The sequence below is a fragment of the Hylaeus volcanicus genome, chromosome 5 (assembly GCF_026283585.1).
Source record: "Hylaeus volcanicus isolate JK05 chromosome 5, UHH_iyHylVolc1.0_haploid, whole genome shotgun sequence".
Lineage (NCBI taxonomy): Eukaryota > Metazoa > Arthropoda > Insecta > Hymenoptera > Colletidae > Hylaeus > Hylaeus volcanicus.
Genome location: NC_071980.1, coordinates 28,904,042 through 28,914,945, shown reverse-complemented (window position 1 = coordinate 28,914,945; position 10,904 = coordinate 28,904,042). Strand labels below are relative to the sequence as shown.

Below are 10,904 nucleotides of genomic sequence, written 5' to 3'. Positions count from 1 at the left end.
ATCGATTTCTATCGAAACAATGGTTCGTCGTTGAAGAGGAAGAGAAACATTATCTTAGACACCACACGTGAGATATTTCGAATTTTACAATCGTTCGTTTAATAATATTTATATATTTTTTAAATGGTGCTGCCACCTATCCTTCACGCAACATTTTTCAGAATCGTTAAATTGAAATTTTACAATAACTCGTAGATACACGTATACAACCAACCGAACGAGCAACGTTTCATAAAACGTTTCTAACCCCCTGTATAATTTTGCGATGTTCCTCGTTCGATTCTCCATGAAAGTGTAAACACATCGCATCTCTTCGACACAACTGTTATAGATTATCAAAGATGACTGTTTGGGAGAGATTGCGAAATCCTTGTGGCTGGAGGGCTGGTGCTAAACAAATTTCAGTTGATGCAATGATACCGATATTCGCGGTTCCAACATTGGCAGTGATAGCCGCACAAACGATACTCTCTACTGTAATTATATTCATCGCGACACCGTTATTGGTCTACTATTTGCATCACAACTTCTTGAGGTTTTTACTACGAACAAAGTTTTTTCTTATGTGGACAATTACCAGTGTCGTTATGTTGATGCTGATATTTGAAGTAAGTGTGGTACCGTTATTAGAGATCTTGCCAGAAGAAAATCTAGTGTTTATAATTTGTGTTGTGGGAGGTATATTGTGCGGCTACAAGAGTAGACTAAACGCAGATTCCACTACACAGGAGGGTACATTGACTCAAGGTTTAGAACTTGGCGAAGGTAGTGGAGAACTTTGCATTACATGTAGAAGAAGAGCTCCTCCAAAAGCACATCATTGTCGCATGTGTCAGACATGTATCTTAAACAGGGAATATCACTGTAAATGGTACAGTCTCAATTTATGCTAAAACCAATCTTTTCCTTACGTATGCCAAACAATTAATAATCTCATCTAACAATGATATTTTTCATGTATATTACAGGTTGGACTGTTGCATAGGCTCCAGCAACCTAAAATGGTATTTGGGATGTTTGTTTTTCTCAGCTATAGCGTTTATCTATGGTTCCAATTTAACCATGACTAGTGTTTGCCATCCGTTTATATTAATTGGCACTATTCTTTTACCAGACGATTGCAGCGACGTATATCATCAGTTAGAGTACGTATCACATAGGTGATATTTTACATTGAATAATGGTAATTAATTGAGAATATACGATCTGTTCAAATTATATGCAAGGGAAGTACGACGCTTCTCTGTAATAAGACTCTCTCTGAGGATCTACAATGGAAACTACAATAATCGCGAGATAGTGATAATTGTCGAGACTCGTATTAAAGTCGTAAATATTGTAATATCTCTTATTTGCTTTCTGACGATATAAAAATTGAATAGATAACGTGTCGCGCAACTGTTTGCTTCGAGTACCCAAACGATATATAATAATGTACATATTGTTCCAGCATTGCCCTCTGCTTCATCTCGGCACTCTACAGCTTGCTTGTTGGTCTAGTGGCACTTTTCTACTTAATATATCATCTGTGGTTAATTTACCTTGGTACAACATCGAACGAGCGACGTCTTCTGGAAGCTGGAAGCCAATACAACCATGGGACATTGAAAATTGTATCGCGATTATTTTGCTGCAAAACTTAAATACCAAATGTAGTTTAAATTATTAAATTTAATTTATACGGAAGATAATAATTTGTGCTATGCAACGAATATTACAAAAACTCTGACAATGAAGCAAAACCATTGGGTGTAGTGGTATGTGAGTCTCAATGTATACTTTAATATTGATTCAAATGCACCTTTCTCTATTAATATATTTTAATGCCGCTCACTCTCATTTCTTTTTTTACAATCGCAAGGTACCATGTACTATTGCCGATGATATTAAACTTAATGACGACATATCGGGTCGTAAAATTGCTGCTCTCGGTTCAAATGGCAATTACATTTATTATTTCATTAATATGCACATTATCAATTATTCATATATTTATTGTAACTGTGATAAAGTGATCATTATACGATTTACGTAATAAATTGTATTATTCAATTGTGTACAGTACATCTAAGATCTGAACATAAAATACTCTACGTATAATACACGTTTCCATTCTCTCTCTTTCTCTTTTATACAAAATAACAATAATTAGTAATAGTTTCCGTGTCATATATAGTTTAAAACTATCGTTACGATACAATTTCTGTAGTTTAATTAAATATTATAATGTTAATTTAATCCTCTAATGCTACGCCTCTCTGTCTAGGATCAAAGTCAGGAATCACTGTCTGCACCAATTGCCTTAATTTATCTTTTCTCTTCTCACTTTCCGCGATATCTACAGCAATCGTGAGATACTTTTTCCACGTAAAGAAGTATCTTAGTTTTAATTTACTTTTATAATGATTGCGAGCTAACTTCTCTTTGCATTCGTATTGTACTCTCAGTTCAAGTGTTATTATTTGCCATGATTTGAAGTATCTGTCTAAAAGTTTCATATCATAGAAATCAATGGCAACTTGATATTTCAAGTTTACTTCTTTAGTCATCTGCTTCCACTCTCGAAAAGTCTTGACCATTAAGCTTCTATTATAAAAAGTCTCCGCAAATTCAGTTACAATTTTACATCGAATCTCTGTTTCTCTTCTCCATGCTATAAATACGTTCCTTGTTAAATTTTCCTTATAACGGTTGTCTATCTTTTCAATGTTGCTCTTTTTTCGTTCAACAAAACCCATTAATGGTTCTATTCCATAACGTCTTAGAAGATATTTTCGATAAAATTCGTCTGCCATATCGTTCAATCTTTTCAATTTTTCTATTTCATTTTGTCGCTTTCGTTCTTGTTCTTTCCATAGTCTTCGTGCCTGAGTTAAAGCCTGTTAATAAATAAATAAACAAATAAATAGCAAATTCATCGTACCAGCTGTATTGTGCATAATCATAGAAAAAAAAGAGTATTGCGGTACGAAGCGATAACGGAGCTTGCGAGTTAAAATTAATGTTTGCGAAACTTAGAATGACATTAATACACTTTGATTTGTTAGGTCTATTGGAAAGATCTGTCTGCCCTTTAATTATGAACGTTCGAATAGTTAGTCTGTGAACAATTACAGTCGTACAATTTCCGATTATACTAATCGTTCCGGGACATGTAGTTACAAATATTCTCAATCGATGTCGAATGAGCTGAGTGAACAGAACTTTCCAGTAGATTAGAATATTACTCGACCTCTCGTTGTAATCTCCTCTTCTTCTGTTCCTCTTCTATTCGAGCAGCCTCTTCCTTCCTTTCTTCTTCCTGCAGTCTCTTCCTGCGTGATTCTTCGGCTAGTTTTATCCTTTCACGTCTAGCTTCTGCTCGAGCTTCCATTCTTAACAAAAATTTTGGTGGATCCTGCGATCGTTGACGCACCGTCAAACTTTCATCCCTTCCGAGAGAGCAGTGAGTCAACGATAAGTATTAATACGTATATAAATTGTAAATCATCGAGGAGATTCGTAGTACCTGTATCCATTTTGCTGCATCAACAGAATCAAAGTTCTCCTCGTCTTTTGGCCGCAGTGAGCGAGCGTCTCTTTAGCCATATCCACTGTATCTTTGGTTGCTCTGAATATTTCCTTCTGCGCTTGATTCAATTTTAATTCCTCGATGATCTTGCTCTGTTCGATCAATTTCGCTCTTTGTTTTTCTATTATCTGTCTTTGAGCACACAATCGACTTTGTGCGGGTGATTCGACGTTAATAGGTTTAGCATAAGCGTTTCGTTTCCTTATTTCTGTATTACTCGTTTTCTTTACGACCAAATTATTATCTCTAACTTTTACATCTTGTGCCTTCGTCAATTCGTTCTGGCGTTCCGTAATTGTATTTATAAATTTGTCGATCCTTTGCTCCTCTGAAAGTAGTTCCGTTTGTCTCTGCGCGGTATCGGTCGTTTTCGTATACGCTCTCCAAATGTCAAAATACTTTCTTGTCATCCTAGAAATCAAATTTTGTTGAATTTTCGTCTTAATGTCGCGAAGCCGTTCTTTTTCCTTGACATTTTGCTTGAAGGCATCGAAACATTTTCTTAAAATGGACAAATATTGCGTTTGCGAATCGAAGTTAGGTTTGTCTCTGATTGTTACTTTTATATTTCCGGTGCACGGTACTTCGCATTCCGTTTCCCTTGTATCATTTATATCCAACATTTTCATGGAAGAGTCGTCAACTTCTGTTGCACTTTTCTTTCTAAACGTATCGATAATATCTTCACCGGTATCGTGTCTTTCTATTTTCTCCTCGAATGTCATCTACAAAGAATGTTACATGCTTTCAATTATAATAAAATATTTCAATCGCTAATTTAGTATCATTTATATCGACCTTGTTTTTAATTCTTCTAGACGTTCTCCAAAAGTCTTCGTCATCCGAAGGTACAAAACTCCTCTTCCTGCACGCGTACGGTTTCGAAAGCGTCGCTCTAGATTTATCAAGCTCTCTTTGAAATTTTTGCAACTCTTGTTCCAGAAATCTTTGCTGTTTCTTTATATATAACTGCCTCGACTCCTCCTCCGTCAACAACCTGCGAGGTGTACATTTTGTAACAAGTGCTCAGATATTTGTTATTAGTTCATCTTGAAAATACATTTCACCTCCTGGTTTCTGCTAAAACGGAGCGTTTTGTAGGTGAAACAGATAAATCTTCTCGAAGTATCCGATGCCTAGCGTCCATAATTAAGTTTGGATCGAGGATCTCCTTGTCCCTCAACATCGCAAGTTTGTCCGACGATGGAAAAATATTTACTTTCATCATCCGATCTACTAGATCGGTGACTTCGTTCGCGTATACCATGATCGCTTATTATTTAGTTAACAAAAGGTTCGTTTTAAGTTACATATCTCTTGGTACGTATCGAGAAACCATAACTGAAACTCTTGTTATCGCGTTGTTGTCTCGTTGTTAAGGAAAGTTGTCAAAGGTATGTATCCACCCCAATCTACCCTACCCCCTGTACACGCAAGTGACCTCAAACTCAAATCAAACTCATTCGTAAATGGGGGGGGGGGTCGAAGTATACAATATACAGTGCTTTTTATCAATGTCTATACGTTTATTAAAATAAACTTTGTAAAATCAATTTTATTGTAATTTAAATTGCCAGTATCCGAGGAGAAAGATTAGTTGTGTACATAATTATAAATCGCGTGTTAGCTACTATTCGAAAAACGTAGATAATAATTGGATAGCGGTATTATCAAGAAAATCAGAAATTATTTCGAATCCTACATATCGTCGCGTCGATACGAAACTGTCCCGCCATTTCAGTGGTGCTCAGTCAGCATTATGAAACTGATAGCGATGATTGTTGACTGGACGTGGACGAACCAGTGTATCGCAGCAGGTGCATCACACGGGAAAAAGTGCATCGACTCCGAAAACTTACGTGTCGAGGATGGTAATGGTAAGTCCACCTCTTTATAAGACACACAGATCAAAACAATGTACAGTTGCATAGTTATTTCGAACCTATCGCAACGGTTATCGTGTTTTATCGGTACGCTTGAAATCACACGAATGCAATCGTTGTGGTTAAAGGTAGTCCGTCTCTTTCATTCGTTCTTTAACGACAGAGCTAACTGTATTTTCAAAGTACAATTTTGACAGGTAACCGAAGTTGTAATATTCCCGATACACAACGAGAAATAAAATGGATCCAAGGGGCCCTCCTCAGGGGGCCCCTGCTAACTCCTTTGAGATTCTAAACATTGATAAAGTATCTGAGACTTCTGTAAATTGGCCCACCTACCATTTGCTTCCTTCATCAATGTGTGAACAGCCAAAAAAAATGAGTAATAAGTTGTTGTTCTTAACTGTAAGTAAATGGTTGCCGTCAGATTTTAATAGATTTTTTTTGTAGCAAAAAATATTTGAATCGTTTGTTATTAGGTGGAGTACGTGGAAGATCAGTCACGAGAATATTCTCGTCTATTTCCAATGTATGAACAGGTTTCCTTTTCCTCTAGAGCATCTTCTCCACTTTCTGATTTCGAACATCGTGTTAGTCCTCTTGACCCAAATATGAGTTCTGCAGCTAGGTATTCGCCTACTCCGGTACAACTTCCATCATCTCCTTTCCATAATTCTGTTGTTGTTCTACAAGGTCCCTCTTCTCCTTTAATAACTCCACCAGAGCCAAATGAAAGGGCAAATGTTAACTATGTCTCGCATGTGACCCATCCGATCACTACACAGAATGTACAGCAGACAGATAATTCTGCTGACTTTGTTGCCAATGAAAATGCAGAACAATTGGTTTCCAGCGTTGGTAGCGAATTGATTTTGATGCAAGGTAATTCTTGGTTCATGCTTCCCTTTGAATCTAATCTCAAATTTCACTTTCGTATTATATAATACAAAATGTATTTACAGAAACTAATTCTGGATTAGAATCGTCGGCTGCCCCGCTGATGCTAACAGGAATGCCAAGTACAGACTTTGCATTGAGTAGAGATTTTCTTGTTATGCAAGACGACCAAATAAATGTCATGAATACTTTTAAAAGTCAAAATCTCGATGCGGACGAGTCTATGCTTTCATCGACCCCAGAAAATTCTAACAAAGAGAATAACACAAATTGCTTAATGGAGTTGAAAGAGGAGCAAGAAATCGATGAAATTTTAATGCATGCTGAAGAAAAGAATGATAGTGAAAAACAGAATGTTAGAAGGTCTAAGCGCCGTATAAATGACAAAAAAAATTCTTGTACGTAATGCCGTTATGGCTCTCCATACTTTTATCGACGCAGTATTAAACTTGTGCTCTTTTACAGGTTGCGACGAATGCGATGATATCTGTATCGGGGATAGTTGCACTTCGCATAATGTATGTACAATAGCAGATCAGCCTGTACCGTCTCGTGCTATAGCAACGCTGCCAGGATCGTATCTTTCGATAAACAAATTGTCTAACTTTGAAATTGCATCGAGTGGAATGGAGTATGGAGTATTTGCAAAACGTTATATACAGAAACGTACTCGATTCGGTCCTATAGAAGGTATCTTATATCCTTACGACGGTATGTCATTTAAAAACCAATTGCCGTTGCTTTATGAAACCGAAGATGAAGAACTTTTGAAAGTAGATGTCTCAAATGAAAGTAAGTGTTTATATTTGAAAAAAAAAAACGTAACGGTTAATAAATTCAAAGCCTTGATTTGATACTGCAGATGCTTCGAATTGGATGCGTTTTGTCAGACCTGCGTTAACATATAAAGAACAAAATTTAGTAATTTGTCAACAACGCGATGGAATAGTATTTTTAACTACAAGGAGCATTTTACCAAAGGAAGAATTAAAAGCTGGCCCTAGCTCCGATTATGCAATTCGTAGAAACTTAATTGTGCTTCAGCCTATGCAAGAAACAAAAGATGAGAAAGGTATACAAGTTTTGAATGTAATATTTCAAGTGATATTTGTAAGTACGTATGATTTCATGTTATAGAACTCAAAAATCAATTACCCGCTTGGCCACGGCTAGAAGATAACCATTCTCGTCGCATTAAAGTACTTCGTGGTAGAAATTTAAAAGAAAAAGAAAATTCAAGACGAAATAATTCGAAAGAATGGAAATGTTCGGTTTGCTGTTTAATTTTTCGAAAACCGATTTTACTCAACCTACACACTCTTACTCATGGTACCGATAAAATAAAAACGAAAACTTACTCGACAGTTTGTCCACAATGTGGCATACAATTTCAAAAACAAAAAGAATTGATTAATCATGTCTCGCAACACGGAAGATTATCTTTAACAAAAGCAAAAAGATTAACACCTCTGTCAACTTACAAGTGTTCAATGTGTTACAAACGTTTTGCTACAAAAGTACGACTACAACAGCACTGTTTGGTACATGGTGCAGAAGATCAAAAGCCACTGCCATGCAACATTTGTTTTAAAAGATTCATGAACAATTCAGCGCTATCTTGTCATTTAAAAACTCACAAAGGTAAATTATACTTGTATTAAAATCTTTGGTATAAGTTAGGTGTTAAATTGTTGTTTATATCTATCTTATTTTTATTTAGAAAATAAACAAGTGTTCGAATGTCCGATGTGCCGGCAATTATTTAGTCAAAGCATGGCATTAAAAGATCATATCGAGACTCATAAGAAAGAAGATGGTACCTTTAGTTGCCCTTACTGCCAAAGAATATTCATTAAATATTCGGTGATTCGTAAGCATATTAGATCGCACCACTGCGAAAGAAAACACAAATGTCAAGTTTGTGCAAAACGATTTGCTACAGTCGACAAATTACAAATGCATTTGTTGAAACACTCTGATCATAGGTATATGAACATTTGTACGTTATAAACGTAGAGATTGCATTTATATTATGCGATACTTTTCCTGTTCCAACAGGCAATTTCATTGCGCGAATTGTGGGAAACAGTTTAAGAGAAAAGATAAATTGAAGGAACACATAACGAAGCTACATAATTCACAAACGGCTACCGAAGAACAAATGTCGCGAGTCACGCAAACGAAAAAATTTGTTCCAAAGGTATTTGTCTAAACAAACGAAACACTTAATAAGACAATTGATAATATCTGTCTATCTATCTATATATGTATATATATATATATATACATATGTATTATTAATAGGTAAATCCTAATGACTACAATCGGTTCGTTTACAAATGTCATCAATGTCTGGTAGGGTTTAAACGAAGGGGAATGCTTGTTAATCATTTAGCAAAACGTCATCCTGATGTTGCACCGGAATCTGTGCCAGAATTAAATTTACCAATTTTGCGCCAGACGAGAGATTATTACTGTCAATATTGTGACAAGGTCCGGTACTACTTATCGGTGGTTAGAATAAGTTGGTTTATAATATTATTATCGGTTTATTTTAACATTATTTTAATAATATTTTAAAGGTGTACAAAAGTAGCAGCAAACGTAAAGCACATATAATGAAAAATCACCCGGGCGCTGCTTTGCCACCGAGTAATAGACAAAAAGAGTCTGTATACTCTGATTTACCAAATCCAACATTTAGTCAAACAGTTGGTAGTATTACAACGATACCTCAAGGTTGTCAGTGGTGTCACAAACAATACGCCAGCAAGGTAAGTTTCAAATGATCTGATCGTTTGATAAAAGTTTAAAGAATTCGAGGAATTAATTTGGTTCCGTAGGCAAAACTCTTACAACATCAACGCAAGAAACATTCGAACTTGATGGAACCCGCTGACCAAGTTCCACGAGCACGTAATCGGCAGCCTCAAAATCAGAATCAGCCTCCCGTACTCATCGAAGACCACTTCGTGTTATCCGATTATATCCAATCGTGCGACACGGATTCAGATTTCTTTAAGCCGAAAATAATTAAAATATCCAGCGACGTTGATCTCATAAGTAACGGATTGGAACTTGTTGGACAACAATTTGTTCGTATGCGTGACATACGTTGAAAAGATCCGTGGCAACCTGAACGCAAGGTTTTGTCAATTTACTGAGATATGAATCTCATGAGTTTGTGCACAGTCAAGTGGAGGAACACTGTGCTTTTTGCTGTCGTTGCCACATCAGGGCATCGTTGCGCGTAAAGAGCAATCGATGCTTGGCTGAGAAATATTTGGAACGCAGCTTTGTTGGCGTCGGTGCGGAACACTCGATGCTAGTTTGTTGGTTTGTCCGGTTGACAATGACGTCACGACCGTGATTCTTGTTGGAATGGAGTATACACTATTTTACGAAAAGTTTGGGTCTAAGATCAAGCACAAGGACGAAGGTTTAAATCTAAACACACAATGAGAAACACAAACATGGAGATTTAAGACTAAACACAATGGGAAACATGTAGTTATCGAGATGTTTGCTCAAGGTATTACAAGTACGGAGCGCAAGAACGTAGAACATGTCCTTGTACCATCGGTACGTCTCTGACATTAACTCTAGTAGTTTCTTTTGAAATTTTTGAAAAAGCTTCGATTCGATGTCACTCAATTATGGATGTTAGAATGGTCGAATTTGAGCGTCAAGTTTAAAGTGAAATTTAAACTCGGCTTAAATTTGAAGAACGCGATTCTACCGAATCTTAGATCGGTGTAATGTCCCCTCTATATTGATACTTGTTTTTTTCTTCTTTTTTTTTTTGGATATAGTACTGATCGTAGTATCTACATGTCACGTTTGGCTTTAATGACAAAAGAATTGTCCGTAGATTACACGTCCGAGATGTTGTAGTCCGTAAAAAATCGTTCACGTTTTACTCTGTGGTACATTGCCACGTCCTGTCACAGTTGCTCGCATCTGCGTTATCGTTTACAGGAGAGAATACAACCATTTTCAGTCGTAGATTCATAATCGAACGGGTTAATTTTCTCGAGATCGCTACGATTACTTTTAATCGCACAATTTAGCGTGACAATTTTACATTCATCACACTCACCGAATTGAAATATCTGGTTGAAATTGAAGGTACTAAAATAGTTACTTAGGCAACTAAAACTTTTGTCTTTGTAATTTTACGATGCATGTAAAATCTGTATTGTCGAGAGGACAATTTTTTGCGCGATTTACCAATTCATCGAATTCACGCTAACGCGTAATAAATATAGCATAAAAGCTAGAAATCGCCAATTCCAGAATGTAACTTGATAAATTACAAATTGGCAGGGACGATTCGAAGTGAATTTTACATGCATTAAATACACGTAATACGATACGTATTATATTATGGCATTGCGAAGACAAAAGAATGCATGTTTGTTAATGTTGTTGAGTACGTGGAGAATTGTATTGTAAACATGACTTAAATAAAGTTACCCAGTGACTGATTCACTGTATCGTAAAATTTCGTTCTGCAGGGTTTATTATAGATTGGTATCGAACTAATCCAATTA

General features: G+C 36.3%; 3 protein-coding genes across 4 annotated transcripts; 2 read left to right on the top strand and 1 right to left on the bottom strand.

Moving 5' to 3' along the window:
* The first annotated feature begins 81 nt into the window (after positions 1–81).
* Positions 82–2,064, top strand: LOC128877524 (palmitoyltransferase ZDHHC23-B). Its single transcript, XM_054124899.1, has 3 exons — positions 82–871; positions 969–1,145; positions 1,451–2,064. Exons 1-3 carry the CDS (start codon positions 342–344, stop codon positions 1,641–1,643), a joined length of 900 nt encoding a protein of 299 aa, XP_053980874.1. The 5' UTR covers positions 82–341; the 3' UTR covers positions 1,644–2,064.
* A 126-nt stretch (positions 2,065–2,190) lies between these two features.
* Positions 2,191–4,982, bottom strand: LOC128877522 (golgin subfamily A member 6-like protein 26). Its single transcript, XM_054124897.1, has 5 exons — positions 4,639–4,982; positions 4,370–4,568; positions 3,509–4,296; positions 3,233–3,431; positions 2,191–2,879 (listed from the first exon to the last, which is right to left on the bottom strand). The coding sequence occupies exons 1-5, from the start codon at positions 4,836–4,838 to the stop codon at positions 2,235–2,237; spliced, it is 2,031 nt and encodes a 676-aa protein (XP_053980872.1). The 5' UTR covers positions 4,839–4,982; the 3' UTR covers positions 2,191–2,234.
* A 198-nt stretch (positions 4,983–5,180) lies between these two features.
* Positions 5,181–10,842, top strand: LOC128877521 (PR domain zinc finger protein 10-like). Of its 2 annotated transcripts, none has more exons than XM_054124895.1 (12): positions 5,181–5,448; positions 5,652–5,859; positions 5,934–6,336; positions 6,417–6,749; positions 6,817–7,143; positions 7,214–7,423; positions 7,489–7,992; positions 8,072–8,336; positions 8,410–8,551; positions 8,656–8,844; positions 8,934–9,125; positions 9,195–10,842. In XM_054124895.1, exons 2-12 carry the CDS (start codon positions 5,695–5,697, stop codon positions 9,468–9,470), a joined length of 3,006 nt encoding a protein of 1,001 aa, XP_053980870.1. In that variant the 5' UTR covers positions 5,181–5,448; positions 5,652–5,694; the 3' UTR covers positions 9,471–10,842. The 2 variants fall into 2 exon arrangements, with proteins under 2 accessions (XP_053980870.1, XP_053980871.1); XM_054124896.1 differs by lacking the exon at positions 5,181–5,448 and adding an exon at positions 5,453–5,582.
* The last annotated feature ends 62 nt before the right edge of the window (positions 10,843–10,904 follow it).

Bases quoted from the DNA above. Each gene is read 5' to 3' on its own strand.
- LOC128877524 (XM_054124899.1), top strand. From the start codon at position 342: ATGACTGTTTGGGAGAGATTGCGAAATCCTTGTGGCTGGAGGGCTGGT. The intron at 872-968 runs GTACAGTCTCAA...TGTATATTACAG, and splicing joins AGGGAATATCACTGTAAATG to GTTGGACTGTTGCATAGGCT. The intron at 1,146-1,450 runs GTACGTATCACA...ATATTGTTCCAG, and splicing joins GACGTATATCATCAGTTAGA to CATTGCCCTCTGCTTCATCT.
- LOC128877521 (XM_054124895.1), top strand. From the start codon at position 5,695: ATGGATCCAAGGGGCCCTCCTCAGGGGGCCCCTGCTAACTCCTTTGAG. The intron at 6,750-6,816 runs GTACGTAATGCC...GCTCTTTTACAG, and splicing joins AAATGACAAAAAAAATTCTT to GTTGCGACGAATGCGATGAT. The intron at 7,424-7,488 runs GTATACAAGTTT...TTCATGTTATAG, and splicing joins AGAAACAAAAGATGAGAAAG to AACTCAAAAATCAATTACCC.
- LOC128877522 (XM_054124897.1), bottom strand. From the start codon at position 4,838: ATGGTATACGCGAACGAAGTCACCGATCTAGTAGATCGGATGATGAAA. The intron at 4,297-4,369 runs GTCGATATAAAT...CATTCTTTGTAG, and splicing joins CTAGAAGAATTAAAAACAAG to ATGACATTCGAGGAGAAAAT. The intron at 3,432-3,508 runs GTACTACGAATC...CTCTCTCGGAAG, and splicing joins ATGCAGCAAAATGGATACAG to GGATGAAAGTTTGACGGTGC.